Source organism: Sceloporus occidentalis, unplaced genomic scaffold (assembly GCF_023333645.1).
Source record: "Sceloporus occidentalis isolate IW3139 unplaced genomic scaffold, rSceOcc1.0.p SCAF_130, whole genome shotgun sequence".
Classification (NCBI taxonomy): Eukaryota; Metazoa; Chordata; class Lepidosauria; order Squamata; family Phrynosomatidae; genus Sceloporus; species Sceloporus occidentalis.
The window spans coordinates 919,206-943,675 of record NW_028317110.1 but is presented as its reverse complement, the minus strand read 5'-3'; the positions used below and the strand labels follow the sequence as shown (position 1 = coordinate 943,675).

General features: G+C 42.1%; 2 protein-coding genes across 2 annotated transcripts in view; one reads left to right on the top strand and one right to left on the bottom strand.

Annotated features, from left to right (window-relative positions):
* LOC149281549 (medium-chain acyl-CoA ligase ACSF2, mitochondrial-like) overlaps positions 1 to 24,470 on the bottom strand; it is a 161,069-nt gene that overhangs the window by 25,643 nt on the left and 110,956 nt on the right. Inside the window, exons 13-16 of the mRNA XM_089499134.1 lie at positions 13,882 to 13,989; positions 13,655 to 13,806; positions 10,437 to 10,578; positions 6,785 to 6,895 (exon numbers count right to left, since the gene is read on the bottom strand). Coding sequence (XP_089355260.1) covers positions 6,785 to 6,895; positions 10,437 to 10,578; positions 13,655 to 13,806; positions 13,882 to 13,989 — 513 coding nt within the window. The remainder of the gene's footprint in view (positions 1 to 6,784; positions 6,896 to 10,436; positions 10,579 to 13,654; positions 13,807 to 13,881; positions 13,990 to 24,470) is intronic.
* LOC149281550 (chondroadherin-like) lies at positions 15,970 to 17,749 on the top strand. The gene is made up of 3 exons (XM_089499120.1): positions 15,970 to 16,746; positions 17,357 to 17,520; positions 17,608 to 17,749. The coding sequence occupies exons 1-3, from the start codon at positions 15,970 to 15,972 to the stop codon at positions 17,747 to 17,749; spliced, it is 1,083 nt and encodes a 360-aa protein (XP_089355246.1).

Sequence of the window (24,470 nt, the reverse complement as noted above, 5' to 3'; positions counted from 1 at the left end):
CATTTTTTCAAAGTTTGCAGTAGTATTTTTGTGTGTGTATTTTTCCCACACACACCTACTTTATGTATGAATTTACAGCTCCTGGTATATGCCGCTGTCACACGACACCCCAATATGTGTTCAGCAACATCTCCTGAGTACAGTGATACCCCACATGCATGGGTTTGTCATTTTTTGGGGGAACTAAAAGGCCACATTTGGTACGTGTGCATTTTTCTAATTGGAAATTAGATGTGTGGCCATCCTTCCCCCCGTGTTAATTGGGACCTTGTTGAACCCGGCCAATTCAATTTACCCCATCAAATCATACATTTTTTAAAAGTAGACACCCCATGGGCATTTAATATGCCAGTATTTTAACTCTTTCCATGCGAGAATTGTTTTAAGCTAATATGCTAATTTTAGGACTTGCTCACAAAAATATATTTTATATATATATTTATTTTTTTTTTGCTTTTTTTTATTTTTTTAACATTTTTTTTCAACTTGAAGGTTCCCCTGATAGTGACATCAGTGGGAAATTATTTTTACATTTTACTGTTTTTTTACTATTTTTTTTCTAATTATTATTAATTTAATTTTATTTTTAATTTATTTTTTCTAATCACACTGTGATTAGAAAGCTGAGCTCCATTGACTTGCATGGGTGAATGCAGTACCTATATTCAACCTGCAAGTGGAACCAGAGTTCTCTAGAGGGTCAGGAGACCGTCTAGCGAACCTTTTCATCTTTATTATTTTTTTTCCCGGGCCGCCGCCATCTTGCTGATGGCGAAGATCACCGGCAGCTGCGGCTGTGACCGCTCTCCGGAGCGGTCACAGTCCATCCCCAGGTAAGTGTTTGGTGTCGCTGGATGCCTCCTGATCGAGGCATTCCAGCGACACCATTTAAGTCGTTGATCGCCTCCTAAACGCTTTTAAAACGGGCGTCCGCCGCCATACAAAGTATGGCGGATGTTGACGCCCCGGGGAGGGGCCAGAGATTGCCCCTTTGTGCCGATAATGGCGTTGCTGAATGCCTCGAGGTCGAGGCATTACAGCAACGCCGTTTCGGTGCAGAAAGCGAAAATAGATCGCTTTCTGCACCCGTTTAATGACGTGCCGGTCCTGGCACGTCATTTGTCGTTATCGACTTGAATTTCCGTGACGTGCCCGGACCGGCAATTGTCATCAAGGGGTTAAAGGAACTGATATCAAAACACATTTGAATCTATTGTGTTGTGACAACAACCTAACTAACTGTCATAAAGCAAGTACTTACCCCAGCCATCGTTCCCACGCTGACATCTCTGCTCCTTCCCGGCTTACTGACACAGCAGCAAGCAGGGCCTCTCCAGCTACACTCCCACGCAGCTGCAGCCGGAGTTTAACAGGAGGGAGGGGGCGCTCGCTCCGTTGCCAGGGAGACGCGTCTCTCTCTAGCTGCCGGCAGAATCCAGTGAGACGCAGGACACGCTCCACCGTTGCCATAGCAACACGTTTCAAATACTGACGTCATTTTGGCGCCAAATTCGAACGTATTTAGACGCTTCAGTCCCAGTATCCTTTGCTGAAGTATCAGTTGAAGTTGGATTCCTATACCGAAGCGTTCTCTGTGTTTTGACCCTTTGTGTACCAGACCCTATTCTCGCTTACTGACCATTATCTATTTGCTGCCTGCCTCTGACCCCCTGCTTGTTTTTTGACTCTGCCTCCGCTCGTGCCCTATTGTACCTCGCCTGGATTTGTGTCCTGTGTGTATTGGAGTTTTTTTTGCTATTAGGAACCTTTCACTTACCAGCTCACTTCCGGATAGTGACAGTATACTTCAGCCATTACTATGGTTCCTGCAGGACTCCAAGCCACACTTTCAGATATGAACGACAAGATGGAGAAGCTGGCCCAAATGATGATGGACATGCAAGCTCAATATGGAAATCTTCATAATGAAGTAGCTGACCTCAAAAACCAAGTTGCTGCTCCTATTAACCCTTCTCCACCACCTGCTCCCTCCGTTGCAGCTCCAGAGTTAGGACCGTCGTTTGAACCCCAAGTTCCTTTACCAACCAAATTCTCCGGAGACCGAAAGACTTTCCGTGCATTTATTACTAATTGCGAACTCATTTTTTCTGTTAAACCACGTACTTATAATTCTGACTCCGTGAAGATTCGTTCAATGATTTTGTTAATGGAGGGTGAACCTGCAAGTTGGGCACATCGTTTATTATCTTCAAATGATCCTGTTATTCATAATTACACCTCCTTTATTGCTACTTTGTCCTCACTATACGATGACCCACACCTCCACTCCTCGGCATGTTCAGCTATCCGTACCTTATCGCAAGGCCGCCGTCCAGTGGAGGAGTACATTACCGAGTTCCGATGCCTCGTTGCAGATACTAAATGGAACGATTACGCCCTTGCTGACCAATTTCGCCTGGGTCTTTCGGATGCTGTTCGTGACGAATTGGCTCATGGCCAAGTTCCCGATTCACTTGAACCTCTGATGGCTTTGGCTCTTTCTATTGATCGGAGATTGCGAGAACGTAGGGCCGAGAAACAACGTCCCTGGACTCCCTCATGGAGAACATCTATGCCTCGTTCACAGGATCCTACTCCTACACCCTCACCTCTATCGGAGGTGGAACCTATGCAGATCGGGCTAGCCAGATCTTCTCTGTCCGTTCAGGAAAAGAACAGACGTAGGGACAATAATTTATGTTTATATTGTGGAGCGGATTCCCATCTCCTATCGGCCTGCCCTATCTGTCCTAAATCACCTAGAGGTGAGTCCAGAAACAGATCCTATTGTATTTCGTCCATACTTCTGGAGACCGCTACTCACCTATCTGTTCCTCTGCGTTTACAGTGGGGATCTCATCAACTTCATCTCCAAGCCATCATCGATTCCGGGGCAAGCAGCAATATAATTGATAAAGAATACCTCGCCAAACAGAAGATCCCTACCTCTTCTAAGAAACATGAGGTATTTATCCAGACCATTGATGGCTCACCCGTGTCTTCCGGACCAGTGCATTTAGAAACTGTCCCACTCACCTGTTCTATAGGGAATAGGCATACAGAGAGAATAACCTTTGATGTCATCAATTCCCCTTTATTTCCATTAATCTTGGGCCTGCCCTGGCTCAAGCAACATGATCCTGTCATTCATTGGACTACAGGACAAGTAACATTTTCCTCTCCGTTCTGCATCCGCCATTGTCTCAGTACTGCACATATTTCTCTTCAAACGTCCCCTACTGTATCCAGAACCTCCATACCGGGTTTGCCTTCATGCTATATGGAATTCCAGGACGTGTTTGATGAGAAGGGAGTTGAATGTCTTCCGCCACACCGTTCATACGACTGTCCTATAGACCTCATACCTGGATCTAAAATTCCTTACGGCCGTATATATCCCTTGTCGGAATCAGAACTGAAAGTACTACGAGATTACCTCGACGAACACCTAGCCAAGGGTTTTATTCGTCCATCCACCTCTCCGGCCGGGGCAGGAATATTCTTTGTAGGAAAGAAGGATGGGGGTTTACGGCCCTGCGTGGACTACAGAGAACTAAACGCTATAACCATAAAAAATCGATACCCTCTTCCTCTCATCCCGGAATTATTCGAACGTTTAAAGCAAGCCGCTATTTTCACTAAACTAGATCTACGAGGAGCATATAACCTTGTGCGTATTAAAGACGGTCATGAGTGGAAGACTGCATTTCGTACTCGTTATGGACACTTCGAATACTTAGTGATGCCCTATGGACTATGTAATGCTCCAGCTACCTTTCAAAACTTTGTCAACGATATTTTCCGGGATTTATTAGATACTTTCATGGTTGTCTATCTTGATGATATATTGATCTTTTCCGCTACCCTCCAAGAGCACCGCAGCCATGTACACCAGGTTCTTTCACGTCTTCGTGCCCACCGTTTGTTCGCCAAAATAGAAAAATGCAAGTTTGAAACCAATAATATAGACTTCTTGGGATTTCACATTTCATCCAAAGGCATCGAAATGGACAAAACTAAAGTGAAGGCCATTGAACAGTGGCCACAGCCTCAATCACGTAAAGATGTGCAACGATTCCTTGGATTTGCTAATTTCTATAGGCGTTTCATTCATAATTTTTCCAGAGTCGTCCTTCCTCTCACAACCCTAACATCCAAAAATACCAAGTTTTTATGGAGCACAAAGGCCGAGGAGGCTTTCGTCACGCTTAAACAAAGATTTACCTCTGCTCCTATACTGGTACATCCCAATTCTGATCTGCCTTTTATTTTGGAGGTAGACGCCTCTACAGTAGCGGTGGGGGCTATCCTTTCTCAAAGACAAGGACCTAAAAATCTACTTCACCCTATAGCATTTTTCTCTCGCAAACTCTCACCGGCTGAGAAGAATTACGACATAGGCGATCGTGAGTTGCTATCAATAAAGTGTGCACTAGAGGAATGGAGACATCATCTCGAGGGTTCTCGACATCCGTTTGTTATCTTTACCGACCACCGCAATCTGGAATATCTTCAACGAGCCAAGAGACTACGACCTCGTCAGGCGCGCTGGTCTCTTTTTTTTACAAGATTCAATTTTCACATAACTTACAGACCAGGAAGTAAAAATGGCAAGGCTGACGCTTTATCTCGCCAATACGTCAATGAACAGGATGACCCCAACACCACCCAACCAATAATTCCCCCGAGACATTTTTTGGTCACCAAGAAAGATTTTATTAGCTCCCTGAGGGACTACTTCAAATTCAGAGTTCATCGTCCTACAGTTCAACCGTTGCAGAGGAAAGGAGGACTCTTTTACCATCAAAATAAATTGATAATACCTCCACCTTTTGTGACCGACGCTCTCCGCATCTGCCATGACGCCCCGTTGGCAGGGCATCCAGGGATCTCAGGAACGCTCAGTTTGCTTCGCCGTCGCTTCTGGTGGCCTAACATGGCAATGAATGCAAAAGACTATGTGAACTCATGCCAAGTTTGTGCAAGGAACAAGACCTCACACCAATGCCCTCCGGGATTGTTACAAATTATTCCCACTCCCCAATCGCCATGGTCCTCCGTATCAATGGACTTTATAGTGGAATTACCTTTATCTAACGGATATAATACCATCATGGTTGTTGTAGACAGACTGACCAAAATGGCGCATTTCATACCACTGAAACACCTCCCATCAGCAACTGAGACAGCTGACATGTTCATAAGAGAGATTGTTCGCTTACATGGAGTTCCTCTTCAAATACTGACTGACCGGGGTTCTCAGTTCACTTCAAAATTCTGGAGGTCATTTTGTAAAGGGTTGAAGATTGAACCAGCCCTATCTTCTGGTTATCACCCTCAAACTAATGGTCAGACGGAGCGAATAAATCAAAGTCTAGAACAATATATTCGTTGTTTCACATCTTACCTCCAATCGGACTGGTCCTCTTTGCTACCTATGGCAGAATTTGCACACAATAACATTAAGAACTCATCAACACAAGAAACCCCGTTCTTTCTGCTATACGGTTATCATCCTCCTGACCTACCTATATCCATAACCCCAGTAATGGTGCCAGAGGCGGCGAAAAGACTGCGAGTAATACATAAAGCATTACGTATGGCAAAACAAAATCTGACGATTGCTCAACAACGATATAAGGGTCAAGCGGATAAACATAGACGTACTGGCCCTGACTATCAACCCGGGGATAAAGTATGGTTATCTACTCGAAATATGAAACTAGCCATACCCTCTTTAAAGTTGGGACCCCGATTTATTGGTCCATATACCATCACTCACCGTATTAACCCAGTCACTTATCGACTTGCGTTACCGCCATCTGTCAAAATCCATCCGGTTTTCCACACCTCTCTGCTCAAACCAGTTATTGCCAATAGACTGGCCACACGGTCTTCCTTACCTCCTCCTCCTGTCATTGTTGAAGGTTATCCTGAATATATCGTTCAAGACATTTTGGATTCCCGTCTTAGGGGAGGCCGTTTGTATTATTTAGTGGATTGGGAGGGTTACGGACCTGCTGACCGTTCCTGGGAACCGGCCTCTTTAGTTCACTCACCTGTCTTGGTTCGTCGGTTTCACAGGAGTTACCCCTCTAAACCTGGTCCTATCGGTTCCCGGAGGTTACCGTTCGGGAGGGGGTACTGTCATAAAGCAAGTACTTACCCCAGCCATCGTTCCCACGCTGACATCTCTGCTCCTTCCCGGCTTACTGACACAGCAGCAAGCAGGGCCTCTCCAGCTACACTCCCACGCAGCTGCAGCCGGAGTTTAACAGGAGGGAGGGGGCGCTCGCTCCGTTGCCAGGGAGACGCGTCTCTCTCTAGCTGCCGGCAGAATCCAGTGAGACGCAGGACACGCTCCACCGTTGCCATAGCAACACGTTTCAAATACTGACGTCATTTTGGCGCCAAATTCGAACGTATTTAGACGCTTCAGTCCCAGTATCCTTTGCTGAAGTATCAGTTGAAGTTGGATTCCTATACCGAAGCGTTCTCTGTGTTTTGACCCTTTGTGTACCAGACCCTATTCTCGCTTACTGACCATTATCTATTTGCTGCCTGCCTCTGACCCCCTGCTTGTTTTTTGACTCTGCCTCCGCTCGTGCCCTATTGTACCTCGCCTGGATTTGTGTCCTGTGTGTATTGGAGTTTTTTTTGCTATTAGGAACCTTTCACTTACCAGCTCACTTCCGGATAGTGACACTAACAATAACATTATGCTTTAGTTTCATATTGTATATTTTATTATGTAAACGGTTAAGCCAACAAAGTGGAACCTCACCTTCCCTTTGCAGTAGTCCCTGATTTCTTCTGATGTGCATATTATGTCATTTCTGATTCTGACACAAGCACATATCTCCTCCCCCATTCGCTCATCTTTCACACCAACAACCTGGAAGAGAGGAATTAGTTAAATGAATTGAACTTTCCCATAGCTCTGTCTATCTGTATTCATGTATGTATAAAACAAAAACACAGGTTCTTTCAGGTGACCACATGTCCCAGATTGCCCAGGACCATGGGCGTAGGAACCGGGAGACCTCGAGGTGCGGCCCGCGTAAGATCGGCAGCCAGGGCAACCGATCTTACGCGGCCCGCACCTCGAGCCCTGCTACTTACCTGTGGGAGGGTCTTCTGTACTGCACAGAGGAACCGGAACCCAGCAGAGTTCACGTGACATTACATCACATCCTGCTTCCTCTGTGCCGTACCAGAGAACGCAGAGGGAGGCCGCGCCCTCTGCTGAAGCCTGTGAGCGCCATCGAGGAGCTGCAGTGCAGGTAAGGGGGGGGGTGTTTGAATGAGTATGCGTGATTGAGGGAATGAATCTGTGAATGAATGAGTATATGAATGAATGAGTGTGTGTGATAGCATGGATGTGTAAGTGCTGGAACCTAGGCATGATGGGACTGTGATTGCTGTTAGCAATCACACTCCTATCATGCCAAGTCAGCCAGTACATGCTGAAAAATAGCTAGCTGCCCCCCTTGTGTATTGATGCTGCCAGCAGTATGGGGTCTGCACATCACTTACAGCCACCCTGTACCAGCATGTACTGGCTGCCTGGGTATGATAGGAGTGTGATTGCTGTTAGCAATCACACTCCTATCATGCCAAGTCATATTGCTAATTTTTTTTGTCCAATTGTGGTGTGTTACCTACTTTTATTAAAAATGTGAGTTTTTATTATTATTTTTAAAGGTGGGGGGTCATTTTCGGTTTTGGCTAAGTGAACCGTGAATGTTTTGGTCCAGAATTTTCATTTTAGTGCATCCCTAGAATAAATAGAAGTATTTAATTTTTAATTATCCTGAGTCCTGAATTTGTAGTCGCAAAACTTTCTAGGCCCAGAAATCAGTGAGAGGAAAAGTAAAGGTTTTGTGTCATTTACTTTATTTTAATCTGCATATTTTATTAAAGGCCATATTTTATCACAGTGAAAAATGAGTGCGGCCCGCGCACGTATACAATTCTGATGAAGTGGCCCACTGCAGAAAAAACTTGGACACCCCTGGGGTAGACAGTGAGAAGGGGAGGTAGGGAGAGGGTAGCTAGTGAGAAGGGGGGGTAGGGAGAGGGTAGCTAGTGAGAAGGGGGGGTAGGGAGAGGGTAGCTAGTGTGAAGGGGGTGGAAGGGAGAGGGTAGCTAGTGAGAAGGGGGTAGGGAGAGGGTAGATAGTGTGAGAAGGGAGGGTAGGGAGGGGGGTAGATAGTAAGAAAGTGTGAGAGGGGGGGAGAGGGGGTAGATAGTGTGAGAAAGTGGGGATCTGATGGGGGAAAATGCTGTCCCCCCCAGATTTTTAGGGGTTCCTACGCCCATGCCCAGGACAGTGCCACAATGGGGCAGCCTCAATCTGGGACAATGCATTGTCCCAGAATTGAAACGCCTTTTTTTTTTTTCTGACGCTGAGGAGAGGGGCACCGGTAGCTCGAGAAGTTTTTAGCAACCGCTCGGCGCCCCTCAGTTGCGGTGCCGGCATTTCATGTTGAATATATGATGTAATTTACCGGCGCTCAGCAGTGAAGCAGTGCGCACCGTGGCAGAGCAGGGAGACAGAGGCCTTGTGCTCCCACCGCAGGACCTCTACAAGGTAAGTGAACTTCAAAGGGGGAGTGAGAGAATGAATGAATTTGTGGACGCCAGGGTTGGGTTTGGGGTGTGCAACCTGTGATCTATGCTAGTAATTTAGGGGGTTTTATCTATACCTTTATTTTATGTGAATTCCAATTGGGTTTGTGTGTTATTCTGTTGTTTCCATACATTATTTATGTATACCTGCAAATACAGGGTTTGTATGTCTTATTCAGTTGATCAATACCTGCAATGCTGTTTCCATGTGTTTATTTGATCTATAGCCTCAGTGCTGAGTTTACATGTGATTTCCAGTTGATCTATACCTGCAATGCTGGGTTTGTGTTCTGTTGATCTATACCTGCAATGTCAGATTCTGATTCAGTGTGGAGGATTTGGTGCAGGAGGGGCTAATATATATATCGGCAGCAGAGTCTACTATTAAAAGAATGAAAACTAACCGCCAGTTCAGCTGTTATTTTGAAATCATATTTCAATCACGGTCTTTACTTCAAAGAGATAAGTACATATTATGTAGTTAAAAATGCATGTCTAACGCATATATAATCTCATGCGCTTCATAGTGTGTCCTTGAATGGCAGAAATAAAATGTGGTCACCCTACTAACCATCACTATTTCTATATGAACACTTGGCTGCTGTTCCATACTGGACAGCTGATGACATGTATACATTAGCAGGCTCTTAACAGCAAAATAGTGTTTTCTTGCATGTTAACCTAATTACATGATGGACATCAAGTGAGTTCTAACCAATGAAATTCTTCGTTAATAATCACTTACTTTACTAATCACTTTACTATAGGAGCATAAGAAATGCCTAGATGGAGAGACATAGAGAAGATGGGGATAATTAGGGAAATTGTGGAGTCCATAAGAAAAGTTTGATTGTTCATGGCACGTTTTTCTTTGTCCCTTCCCAAAATACTAGAACAAATACCGTATTTACTCGATTATAAAATGAGGTTTTTTTCAGAGCAAATGCTCTGAAAAATAACAATCGTCTTATCTTCGAGGTTGTCTTCTAATCAGACTTCAAATATAGGTCTGACTACAAGACTAAGATCCAGATCCCCCGCAGTACTGCAGGGGACCTGGATCCTACTCTCTGGCAGCCGGTGGACGTCTGTGCGATGTGCGCAGACAACCTCCACTGCTGCCGGCACTTCCTCTGGAGCTTCTATGACGGAGTGCCGGCATCACATGTCCTTCCGGTGCTCATTCATAGAAGCCCTGGCGGAAGGGACATCAGCAACGGAGGTTGTCTGTGCGCATCGCACAGACCTCCACCGGCTGCCCCACTAGACACCAAGGAATCTGAAACATGGAGGACAAGTCTAGGGATGCACTGGTAAGTTGGGGAGGGTAAGAGTGGCATATGTGGGGTATAAGGGCTTTCTGGAGGCAGAGTGGCATATAGGGGTTAAATAGAATACCAGGGAGGCAGGGTGGTATATAGGGGGTTAAAAGGCATATCTGGGGGGCAGAGTGGCATATAGGGGGTATAAGGCATATCTGGGAGGCAGAGTGCCATATAGGTGGTATAAGGCATATCTGCAGGTAGATGTGCTTAACTGGGGTCAGGTTGACAAATAAAAGGAAATAAAAACACTTTTCTCAATCATAGTTTTCATTAAATATGAAAAAAAAAGTTTACATGTGAATTAATATTTACTAGTAAAACTTTTTTCGTGTAGGGTAGTCTTATATTCAGGATTTTTCTTTTTTTCCTAAATTAATATTCAAATTTTGTGGGGTTGTCTTATAATCAGGGTTGTCTTATAATCAAGCAAATATGGTATTTATTGAGTATACACTTTTTTCCTACATCCTTCACACTTACCTGTGCTTCTAGGATGCTGGGATGTGTGTGTAAAAACTGCTCTATTTCGGCAGGATAGATATTCTCCCCTCCACGGATGATCATATCTTTACAACGCCCAACAATCCGGCAGTATCCATAATGATCCAGAGTTGCAATGTCTCTACAAATATAAGAGAATGGTGTCACAAAACAGGACATGCTCATACTAAAACATTCCAGGATATAAAAAAAACTATTTAGAGAACTGTGGGACAGTGTTGGAAAACTTGATGACATAGTAGTATGTCCAGAGTTTTCTTGGTAGAAGCTCTTATAGATCTATTCACATTCAGAACTTTTTCAGAGCATGGTGTACATGGAAAACCAATTTGTGGTACTTGCTTGGAAATTTAGTAAACACAATAAATAAAAAAAATGGACTGTTATCAATTTGATTTATAGATTCTGTGTTGTACTTATGGAGAACTGGTGTTAGTAGTTGTACAGGGACTACATTGTTTTCCGTGAAATTCAACTTTAGAGCTCAGCAGCACCTATCCTCAAATTTGCAATGCTAGGTAATACAGAAAAAACCTCCGGAGTTAGCCTGCTACCTGGTATTACATGTACAGCATTGGCATTTCCAAAAAGGGGGAGGCATTGACATTACTGATAGCGGTTGAACTTTAACCCTTTCACGTCCGGTGACGTACCATGTACGTCATGCCCAAGTGGGCTCATCTGTCCTGTGACGTACTTAGTACGTTATGCAAAAAATGCCCCTTTTTCTCCACAATCATGGTGATCGCGGGGGCGCTGCTGCTGCTGTCTACCCAGATGTCTGAGCAGACCAGCAAAGCAACTCCGAGCCCGCCCTCGAGCCTTTGATCACTTACAGTAGCGATTTTACAGGCTCAACACACAATCGCCGGTAAACCCGCGATCCCGTTCCCAGCTGCCACAACATTCCCCTGCTGCCTGATCGCTACATAAGAGCGACAATGCAGCGTTAACCCCTTCAATGACTCATTTAGGGGTTAATCCTACAGGAGTGATCAAAGACGCTCCTCCCCGGCTTCAGATTGTGTCCCAGCTGCCAGAAGCAGCTTCAGGGACAAGGGTTAAGGTTTCTTTGGTTTTCACATTAGTGTAGAGACCAGCCCCACCCCTCACCTGCTGCAGTGTTAACCCCTTCAATGCTGTGATTGTGTATAACACGATTATGGCATTGCAGGGGTAAATATTTGTCGCAACAAGCCTTTGAAAACTAAATCTCATTCAATGCTGTACTTCTATGGAGCATCAGCATTTAAAAAATAACAGCACTGACCTGGAAGTCAAGGGTGCTTCCAGGTCAATTGCTGTCAGTTCATAAACTGTTGCAGTACCAATCAAAAGTGGACTGATGATGATCAGATCACTCCTGGCCAATAGGAGTGATCTGATCATTATAGCAGCCCCTGGATGACCCTACCCTAGAAAGAGAGAGTCTTCCTGATCAATGGCAGTGGCCTAAACTTGTCACTTACAAGTGATCTGATAGCTATACATATAAAACCAAATACAATATATATCTAACCTAATAAAATATGTGACCATTGATTAATGACCTTTTTGGTCACTAATCATCGATCCATCTCACTTCAATAGCCAGGGATGTAATAAGGGATGCAACTAACAATTATATTCATAATCGATTAGTTGGCCGATTTATTTTTTCTATTAATCAGATAAAAAAAAAAAATTGTTTATTTAAAATAATTTAATGAACAAACTGGGTGTTAAAAACAAACAGTATAATAAAAAACTTTGAAAAAAATGTATTTCTTATTTGTATTTCCCAACCTGGACCCCGGTTATGTACATCTGAGCCCAGGCTTGCCACTCTGCCCCTGATATGCCTTATATCCCCCTATAAACCAATCTGCCCCCTGATATGCCTTATACCCAAATATGCCACTTTGCTCTCTGATATGGCTTATCCTCCTGATATGCTTTATTTCCCCCCGGACTTGTACCCCGTGCTCCAGACTCCCTGGTGTCTAGTAAGGGTAGCCGGTGGACATCTGCGGGATGCGTGCAGACAACCTCCGCTCCGCAGTGGAGGTTATCTGCGTGCTTCGCACAGACGCCCACCGGCTGCCAGAGAGGAGGAACCAGGTCCCCTGCAGCTCTGCGGGGGATCTGGATTTTAGTGTTACAGTCAGACCTCTATTTAGGGATGATGATCAGATTACATCTAGGGCTGTAACAACTAATCAATAAAATCGATAATAATCAATAATGAAAATTGTTGTCAACAATTTTCTTTAGATTAGTTGAATCGATTTCAACGATTTTAATTATCGATTAGTTGTTGCAGCCCTAGATGTAATCTGATCACTATACAGTACTGTAACCTAACATCTAATCCTACCTATAACTATACACCAACGCGATCCTAATGTTACCTAATGCTATCAGCTAACTCCTATTTTCTCTAAACTGAAAGGTAAGGGTTGATGACTTTGAGGTCCTTGGGCTTTGTGCTTTCAGGAATGATATAGTTTTATGGGGTTAAATTGATACCTTTACTTTGGAGACTGTCAGACAGCACCTTAACTGCACGAGCAGGGTAACCACCAACACCCTCAAATGTAGCAAAGAATCTCTAGGTGCTCAGCAATGTGAGTAAATTAGTGCAGTTTTATTTCCACACGAGAGTGACATTTCAACCCAATAGGGTTTTTCACAAGCCATAAAAGTGCAATACACAGGTTAGTTCTTATTTATACAGATCAATCTCAATTAACAATCATGTGTAAAAGAAAACACTTTCTTTTAGGACAGAAAGGCTCTGAAATGGTTAAATCAAAAGTGTTAAGCTCCTAGTAAAATACTTTGGGGTGTCAGCTTTCAAAGTTCTTTTTCTGGCCACTATTGGGGTGCAACTCCCAGCATACCACATTTAAAAAAAAATCTTGTTTAGGAACAGCAATGCATTCATATTTAACCCTGTAAGTGCCAAGATAAAAAAATTTTTCCCCATTTGCACCAGTTTAAATATAGTTTTTTTAGGTGAAACTGTGAAAAATGTTTTATATATATAATTATTTCAAAAGAAAGCCCTACTTGTGCGGAAAAAAAAATATTCACACAGCAATATTCAGTTTTGGAAAAACAAGCTTAAGACAGATAATGATTTTTTTTTATTATTTGTCTCTGTCACTAAATCATGTACTGTTTTAGTTTTGTAGGATGTCAGTTTCTGAACTTACCCAGTTCTATACCATTTCTCATCAGTGATTACTTCCTTGGTTTTTTCAGGGTCTCCCCAGTAGCCCATCATTACACAGTATCCACGGATGAGCAGTTCCCCAGGTGTATCAAGCGGCACAATGAGGTTTGTGGAAGGGTCCACTACTTTTGCCTGGTGGAGGATAGTATCATTAGTTAAAGAATATGCGATACAATTGTAGACAACATACAGGCAATTGTACCTCACCTCTGTATGCGCCATGATGTACCCTACAGTCTCAGTCTTGCGTATTAGATCATCATGCAAGAATCCCATAAAAGTAACAGGACTGTTCTCTGTTGTTCCATATCCTATCTGTGAGCCAATAGAAATAAGGAGTAAGAAGGAGTAAGAAGCAGACACTGATTGAGGGCAGAGGCATGCTAGTAACATACAGCCCAGGGGAAAATTGCAGTCAGGTGGCCCAGTCAAAAACACATTTGGAAGGCAACATGCCAAATGTTACTATACAGATGTCATCCAAAACATAGAAAGGGAATTCATAGAATCAGAAAGAAAATTTAGGAAAAAGAATCCTGTAACAAGTGAACTCTTCCTAAAGGCTTTTTTTACTTTTTTTACAACCAATAAAACTTAAGATAGTGGACCAAAATATAAAAACTAACAACCCAGGGGCCAGCTGCCCTAAGCATAAAGTGTAACCTGGATATTATCACGAAAGTTTACCATACACCATATGACCAAAAGTATGTGGACAACTGAACAGTGCACCTATATAAGCTTGTTGAACACAGCATTCCAAAACCATAGGCATTAATATGGAGTCCCCCCTTTACAGCTATAACAGTCTCCATTCTTTTGGGAAGGCTTTCCACAAGACTTTTGAGTGTGTCTGAGGCAATTTGTGGCCATTCAGCAAAAAATTTGCGAGGTCAGGCACTTTCTGTGCAGGCCACTTTAGTTCAACCACACCAAACTTGTCAAACAATGTCTTTATGGACCTTGCTTTATGAACAGAGGGACAGCCATGCTGAAAAAGGAAAAGGCCTTTACCAATATTGGTGCCACAAAGATGGAAGCATAGAACTTTTTAAAATCTCTTTGTATGCTGTAACATAATACTACGCTTGCCTGCAACTAAGGGGCTTAGCCCGAAACCTTAAAAACAGCCCCAGACCATTATCCATCCTCCACCAAACATTACAGTAGGGACTTTTCCATCAGACTTCCAGATAGTAAAATGCGATTCATCACCCCAGAGAACATGTTTCCACTGATCCATAGTTCAGTGGCATTGTGCTTTACACCACTCTAGCCAACACTTGGCATTGCACATAGTGACCTTGTCACTATTTAGAACTTAGTTAGTTATGCTACGGAGGATAGGGGAGTTCTACTAGCTACATGTGAGAGCACTCAGCAGCCCTGCTCTGTGAGTGTGCGTGGTCTACCACTTTGTGGCTAAACTGTTGTTACTTCTAGATGATTCCACCTCACAATAGTAACCATTACAGTCGACTAGGGCAGATCAAGCAGGGCAGAAATTTCACAAAGTGACTTGTGGCAAAGGTGGCATCCTATGAACGTACTACTTAAAGTCACTATGTTCTACTGCTGTTTTTCGATAGAAAGGACATGTCTATGTGTTTGATTTTATACAGTTGTTATCAATGGATGTGGCTGAAACGCCTAAACTCAATAATTGGGAAAGGTGTCCACATATTTTGGTCATATGGGATATATGTTAACGCTCAAGCTTTTTAGTTGTGTGTTTATGAAGTTTCACTTTTGTATTTATACATATTTATGTATACATATTTATGTATTTTCCTAGTTGGATATCGGGTATCATTTGTGCTTAAATCTTTTTTTTGTGTGTTAACATATTTATTGAAGCAGTTCTCACATTATATAAGATATCATATTGCTGGATTTGTAAGTAAATGATCAATTAATTTTGTTAAAGGATAAATTAGAAAATAGCCAATGGGCTAGATTGTATTTAAAGCAAAACCATTTATAACTGACTTGATTGCATTTTTTTCTGTTGCAGAAATTGGAGCATTGGTAATCAATTGTGTGAGATAAACTAGTAATTTAAAATTTCAGATAATTTCAGGTTTTGGTGTCTGAAGCTATAATTTGGAAACTTCTTTGGGTTCATTATGCTTATTTCTATATGGCTCAGAAAGGGTTATTTTTCACATTCACCTCCCAAAATGTTCCTACTCCGCATCCCAGTCTGGTTGCGGTCTGCATTTTTTTTAAATCTAATGTTATAAAAAGGCCTGTGTGAGGAGGTCTTTCTCACTTTGCCAAGGCTCTATGCTCACTATGGAAAAACGTTGTTTCTTCCTTGCATTTAGTCTTGTAGCTGCTGCATTACCTCTTCTACAGGCATGTCCCCCAGACTGCCACTGCCATGGTGGGACTCTACAACATGTGATTTGTTACGGTACTGGGCTGAAGAAGCTTCCCAAGGTGTCTGCGCAAACTCGCCTTCTAAATCTGCAGTACAACAATTTTCCTGTGTTGGCTCCCAACTCCTTCAGAGAAATGAAAGGTTTGGTCTCTCTTCATTTGCAGCATTGTCAGATTCAAGAGGTTGCAAATGGAGCGTTCCGTGGTCTCAAGAAATTAGTTTACCTTTACCTGTCACACAACGACATTAGTGTGCTGAGCTCAAGCGCTTTTGATGATTTGTCTGAGCTCACATATTTGTACATGGATCACAATAAGATCATGGACTTGCCCAAAGGTCTTTTTTCACCACTCTTTAACCTCTTCATCCTGCAGCTCAGCAACAATAGGATCCGTGAGATCAAATCAAAGTCTTTCACCGGAGCAAAAGATCTGCGTTGGCTATACCTGTCTAATAATGCGATCTCTGTACTTCAGCCTAGTTCTCTGGATGATGTAGAGAACCTAGCCATTTTCCATCTTGATGGAAACAATCTTAACTACTACCCGCTAGCTGCACTTGGCAAACTGAGAGTAGTAGAGGACCTGAAGCTTTCACAAAACCCTATTAAAATCATCCCTGATTTAGCATTTCAGTCTTTTGGCCGGTATATGGAGTCCCTTTCCTTGGACCATATGGGTATCGAAAAGGTGAGTATAATTTTTTTTGACTGTTTACCATGCAATATTTTGTTGGTTGGAATGTTTCTATGTATAATATTATTCCTCCCAGATTTCCAGATCGTATACTTTGTGATTAATGAGTTAAAACTAAGACTAACCATGTCCTTACTAGTTACAATGAGTGGTCTGTATTGACCATTGGTAACGTAGACAAAAATGTCTTGTAAGAAGCAGTCTCTCAGTGGTTCACAAAACAGTCCCTGTCTGGGATCCAAAGGGGCTGGAGGAGGAGGGAAACAGAAATGTATCTGGATCTTAATACAGGTTGGCAAACACTTCATCAGACTGGTAAGCAACTGTGAGCAAAGTTAAAGCGGTCAACAAATAACTCTTTTTTCAGTACAAGAGACCATAAATTTTAATCTGGCTGCCCTGCATGTAAATAGTGCACCCTAGTTTAAATACATGCATGGTTTTTTAACCATACCCACAGGACTGATCTTGAAAGGAATTTTCCACTGCCAATACTAAATGGTGGATTATTAAGGTAGCTGGAATTAGGAAGGATGAGTACCCAACATGGGTTTTAGTATAACAAACTCTAGTCTAGCCAAACCTGCAAACATTTGTGCTTTAGTTTTCAGACAAAGCATTTCTTGGAGTTACAGCACTAAAGAACCTTGACATCAGAGGGAACAAACTAAGCCAATTGCCTGCAAGTTTCCGATTTTCAGCACTGCAGAATATGACCTTGTCCGAAAATCCCTGGCATTGCTCTTGTAAATTGGCAGTTTTGAGAAGGTAGGTTAGCCAACGTGGATGCACTTAACTACATCTACTTTAATTTAACTAATTCCTGCTTTAATCTTTTTGCTCATTGGGTTGTAGGTGGATGGATGGTAATCCTTTGCGCCCTGATGCCACTTGTGCCAGTCCGACACAGTACAGAGGGCAACAGCTAAAAGACACCAATGCTTTCCAAGCATGTAAACAACAAGCAAAAAAGCTACCCAAGGGAGAACGTCATTAAAGAGGTGAAATAACTCAGATGGGGGAGCCACAACTAGGACAAATACACAAACATAGGCCTCAGCATACACAGAATATTAACAGTAACAAATTAAAAAGATGCTGCATTAGCTCGGCTGGAATTTATAAGAACCGCAAAATGATGACATGAGCTGAAAAGAAAAAAAAAAACTTGGGGTGTTCAATCTATGTTGATCAGTAATCATTTAACTTCTAGGACCTGTAAAAACCTCCTAAAATAACAGAATGCGTGGAGCAATTTGAGGAGGAATGCATTATATTATATGGCCATCTAATGTTTATCCACCTGTTGACCAACCATGTTTGTAAATATACTGTGTAAACAAACATTTACATACATATTCACAGATTCTATAAGAATACACATAAAGAACGTAATATAAAACACTACCATTTTAAGATCACATAGGATTACAAACTATTTAAACATTGCTTGGTGATAATTGTGGCCCTGAACGTGTGTTCTTGAGCATTTTTAACTTTGCTTTGTATTAAAACTTTTTTCAAGTAGCCAAGTACAACAATATTGCATATTCTCTTGTCAAAATGTGTGCTCTTACAGTGGAGAGATGGCTGCTTTTTATCATAGGGCAAGCCTAGCCAGATGGTCCAATAATATAGTGGTGTCTAAAACATATATGGCAGACACCATGCTCAGTGTACACTGCACAATACTGTACAACACAAATTCAAGAAAAATTACTGCATAAAGGTATGCAAGGAGCACAGAAAGGATTCAGTCATGGCTAGTTATTCTAAAAATAGAAATGATTAAAAAAGTAAAGTGCATGCACTGAACAGAGAATGAAATAAACTATTTTTTTAAAATTAAGTTATAAGTACATGAGTGATATGTAAAATGAAACACATTTTTATAAAAGCATGAAGAATAGAAATAATAGGGGGACGCAAATATACCTCTATTAAATTCCCACTCAGACCAATAGGTCTGTCAGCAATCATAATTTAACCCCTTGAGGGCCAAACTGTCCCCCCTCCCCCTTTTTTGTACCCTTCGTGACCGAGGCTGTAATTTTCTTCTCTCTCATTTTAGTGTACCCACACAACTTATATATTGTATTTTCTTAAGCGTGAGAAGGGCTTTCGTTACATACCATTATTTTGATCATATCGTCTAATTTACTATAAGAAAAATAATAAAATATGGTGAAAAACTAAAAAAAGTTTTCGGACTTTTATTTGAAAAATGTTTTACTCATCTACAAAAGTTATGAAAAAAACTCTTAAATATATTGTAATATTTCTCCTGAGTTTAGAAATACCCAATGTGTGTTCAGCAACATCTCCCGAGTACAGTAACACCACCCATTCATATTTCAAATGCTGGTATTTTAACACTTTCCACACACTTATTTTACTACCAATCTTTGCCAAAGTTTGCGTAGAACTTTTTTGTGTTTTTTTTTCAGACAAATTGTGCTTTAGGTATGAATTTACAGCTCCAGGTATATGTCACTACCAAACAACACCCCAATATCAGTTCAGAAACATCTCCTCACCTCCCAACATTTCAAAATGTGAAAGAGGGACACTTTTTTATTTTTTAAATCGCTCTCGTGGAACTCATCAATACAAGCAGTTGCACTTTACAATGTCACGCTTGCATCGCCACTTAAAACACGCTTCATTCAAAAATAACCAACACATTGAATTCAACCAAACCAATGTATCTAAAAAAATATTTAAATTAATCTAATACAACAGCAAAGGCAGATCAGCCTTAAAGACCTTTGACGGTTCAGGGCCGTCACGCAAAAGCGGTCTGTTAACGACGGTTCAGGACCTTTGATGGTCCTGAACCGTCATTAAATTAAAAAAGCTTGGAAAGTGATCAATGATGTCGAGGCATTCAGTAACGCCAAGAGAGGCATCAGGGACCATGTCTGGCCCCCCTGGGGCGTCAACGTCCACCATACACTGTATTGCGGTGGACGCCCGTTTTAAAAGAGTTTAGGAGTCGATCAATGAACGCCTCCTAAACTTCAAAGGTGTCGCTGAAATGGCTCGATACCGAGGCATTCAGCGACACCAAACACCCAACCCAGGACGCGTCGTGACCGCTCCGGAGAACGGTCATAACCATAACTGCGAGTGATCCTGCCACTCGCAAGATGACAGCGCCCTTTAAAAAAACAATAAAGTTGAAAAGAGTCCTCAGGAGAGTCTCTCCAGACCATCCTGGGAATCTGGCTCCATTTGCAGGTTGAATACAGGTACTGCATTCAACCATGCAAGTCAATGGAGCCCAGCTTTCTAATCACAATGTGATTAGTAAAATATTCAAAAAATAATAAAAAAAAAATGGAAAACAAATTGCTAAAACAAAAAGTGCTAACATTTAAAAATAATTATGCAGTGATGTCACCAGAGGAACCATCCAGTACCAGCAAAATGTAAAAAAAAAATTATTATGAGCAAGTACTAAAATTAGCGCTTTATCTTCTAAAAAATCTCGACATAGAAAGCATTTTAAATACCCAAGGGGTGTCTAATTTAATAAAAAATATCGCACAGTAACATGCATTATCTATATCAGAGCCCCAGCCAGGTAATATCACACAGTAACATGCATTATCTATAGCAGAGCCCTTCACTTGATTTCTCCTGCCCTCCTTAAATCTTTGCCCCCACACCCCTTACACCCACAGTACCTGATTGCAACTACAAAACTTTCCAAAGCACCACTTTGCACCCACAGGTTTTGCCAGAGCACCAAGGTTGCACACACAAGCCTTCCAAAGATCCAGATTGCCCATCCAGGCAATGCCCCAGGCAGCACCCAGATAGCACACCCATGCTGGCTGAGCATCATGGGAAATGCAATTAACAGTAGATAAAGCTTCAGATGTTAGCTGTGAATAACAATTGCCATGATGCTCACCCAGCCAGGTGTCCACCATGATGCTGGCTAAGCATCATTGGAAGAATAGTCCACAGCAGAAGAGATTTTTTTTTAGTATCTCTTTAGTATTGATTTATCGTGAAATGCTCCCAGCTGCCCTCTTGTGTATTGGTGACCCCACAACCTTGTGTATTGCCCCCAGTCAGGCCTCTATGTTTTCATGCTCCCTGCCAGCCCCCCATTGTGTATTTATACCAGCCAGCTCCCTTTTGGTATAGATGTAAGTGATGCCCCTAGCCAGCCCCCCTTGTGTATTAATGCCCCCACAACCTTGTGTCCCTTGCCTTACCCCACTGTGTATGTATGCCCCCAGCCAGCAGCCCCTTTAGTCTTGATTTATATAATGCTCCAGCCTTGTGTATTGTTGCCCTTATTTGTTTAGAACCATAACTATTACCTTTTTTTCCCTGACTTTCCCACCTGCTCCGTGCTCTCCTCCACGGGACTGACCCGAGGAACTCTATTGACTCTGTGAGCCCACCCCCTCTTCAAGGGGGGGTGGGTGAAGAGTCTCACTGAAGCAGAAGCAGCAAGGCACACACAAGCAGGCTGCTTATCAAATTGCGTAATGTCTTTGCTCCACCGGCCTGCCCATGGGACGGCAAATCAGGACAGAGGTAGGGACAGGCGGGAAAGAGGAACAGAGTCCCAAAATCGGGACTGTCCCGCCTAAATCGGGACAGTTGCATCTCCTCCCCATAGATTTGGGTTGTTTGGAAGGTGTTAATTTTTCTATTTGGAATACTGAGATCTGGTCATCCTTCTCCTATTCCATTTACCCCATGAAACCATATATTTTTGAAAACTAGACACCCCAGCTGGTCTCAGTGCCACTACCAATTGTGGGTTCATCCAATAAAGCGTGTATTACTGTGTATTACGGATTCACGTTATGGGCTTTTTCTCTTCCCCATATATCCACCAGAGTCTCCATTTCTTGAGAGAACAGTTTGCTTGATATATATTGCTATCCATACTAGCGACCCTCTTTTGCTACTATTTAGACACCCCAGGGTATTTTAACACTTTTCATGCCAGGATTTGGGGAAGGCACAGTGCTAACTTTAGGACTTGCACACATGAAACACAATATTTTTTAACTTTTTTTTTACATTTTGTTACAATTGGATGGTACCCCTGATGGTGATGTCACTGGAGAATTATATTTACATGTTACCACATGTTATCACAGTGCATCCTGGGGTGGGTTTTCAGTGTTGCTGAATTTCTCAATATCAAGGAATTTCAGCAGGTCCATTTGAGCTTAGCTAGTTGATCTTTAAAAATAGGCATCCGCCTCCGTATTGTATATGGCACATGTGGATGCTCTGGGAAGGGATGACAACACCTGGAAGAAATTTCGGTGTTACTGAATGCCTTGAACAAAGAAAATGACCAAAGGTCACTTTCTAAGCTCATTTAATGCCATGACGTCCTGCTTTTTCATGACATATCTGGCATGTTATTGGTCGCTAAGAGCGACCACAGCCATGTGGTTGCTTCAATGAACTAGGTCAAATGACAAAGATTATGTTTGTAAACATTGCCTTTGTCTCTGTTCTCTGCATCTCTCCTCCTCACTGACAGAGTTGGAGACCGAGAACTATGATGCACTTTTTTTCTTAGCATTCTGCATAAGGGTTTATTAGATTTGTACTGTGTTTGACCCAAAGGGGTTAGTTTTTTAACCATTTTCTGATATAGAGGTTTACCCCCCCCAAGTAACCAGGGCTTTTTGCAATTTTTAGTATATCTTTGTTCAACCATGATTCCCCTTTTACAAGTATTTTTCTTTTTTATAATCTCATTTATTCTAAATAATGTGAAATAAACATAGGTTTAGGAATAGGAACAACTGTTTAATTTTTCTGTAAGTTACTTTCTCTCATTTGATTATCGATATAAAGTCATCAAAGTCCCCAGGAAGGTTTCTGGTGGATAACTCATCTTTCAGACATTCAGACAAACCATCATAAAAGGCTGCAGGTAAGAATTTACAGCTCCTGGTATATGTTATTGCCAAACACCTCTTTAGGACATTTTTGAAGCCAGCCAATTGAATGAATTCCTATCAAACCATACGTTACTGAAAAGTAGACAACGCAGGATACTTCAAATGACAGTATTTGAATAAATTCTCTGTTTATTAACAATGCAAATAATGACATCCAAGTTCAATGTGAGTGTACAATAAATGGAAATTAACCAGGCAAGTTTTCAATGGATGTACAGTACAATTGGGTACAGCCGTAGTTATACAGTTAGAGTTGTAAATAAACAGTACAGAATGAGATAAACCGTACACCACAACAGTACAGGTAAAGTAAGCAAAATAAACAGTTTACAATGTAATGGAAGTTGTACCGGCATACAAGTACCTATTGATAATTGTACAACAATATGGGAATTGTTTTATTCATGCAGGTGCAAATAAAAGTATGAACTGAAAAAATTAGCTTAAACAAAAGGACGTGTGACGCATCGCCGCCAACCAGTCACATACCACAAGTGTGCGTTGTGTAATTAAAGTAATAAAAGTGTAAGATTTCATAAGATATATTATACATATAATATATTATCTTATATCAGAGAACTGAACAGAATAGGGCTGCAACAACTAATCGATAAAATCGCTAATAATCGATAATGAAAATCGTTGACAACGATTTTCATTATCGGTTAGTCGAATCTATTTTTATCGATTATAAAAAGAGGTTTTTTTCAGAGCAAATGCTCTGAAAAACTCCTCTCGTTATATAATCTGACCTCAAACAGAGATTGGATTATAACACTAGAATCCAGATCCCCCGCAATGCTGCAGAGTGGTGTATGGGAGGGGGGAGAGAGGCAGAGTGGTGTATGGGAGGGGGAGAGAGGCAGAGTGATGTATGGGGGGGAGGTGGCAGAATGGTGTATGGGAGGGGGAGAAAGGCATTTTGTGGCAGTGAAGAAATAAAATTTAGTTGTGAATAAAAATAAAAAGATCTTCGACCAGAGGAGCATTTGTATTGACCAGTTCCCTCAAAGGCTTCATATAATCTAGATGAGTTACATGATGCATTTGTAATATGCCTGAGGGCCCTACAAGAGAGGTGGCCTGGTTTAAACGCGGGATTATCCGACAGTGGAAAAAGAGGGTTAAGAAAGGAGGTCAACTGACTCTGGGACATATTTTTTTTTAAGTATCTTAATCGTTGGAGAGAGAGTGGGATGTTTCGAAAAAGAGCTGTGTCTATGAATGTCTGGTAGGGGAACAAGTGGATAGGATGAGGCAATACAGCCTCCTCCAACATCACCCACTGTTTAGGAGCACGAATCGACCACTCCACTATCCTGCATAAGTGCGCCGCGTGAAAATATTGTGACAGGGCCAGGCTAGCTGGCTCATGTGTCATATGAAGTTTAGCCGGGTCGCGGAGCACTTTTGTGTCCGGTTCCGTATACCGTGACCCGGTAATATATTATATTGTGTATTATTGTGTAACCAGCCCAGAGACTGATGTGGCTTCATCTCCAGCCTTCAAGGAGACAATCCTATAATCTGGCTGGGGCTCTTAATCAGCCAACACAGCCCTGTCTGCCCAGACGGCACCCGCACTACAGGGGGATAACAAGGGGAACCCATTGTATTCTGTAATCCCCTCACTTGATACATCCCCTGTATACTGACGGGATTTGGGATGGGATGTGGCTGATGGGATTGGGGGTTGGGTTCGGTACACATTGCATTGAGATTGTATATAAATTCTGTGTGTTTGTAATAAAGAGAGTTCTTCTT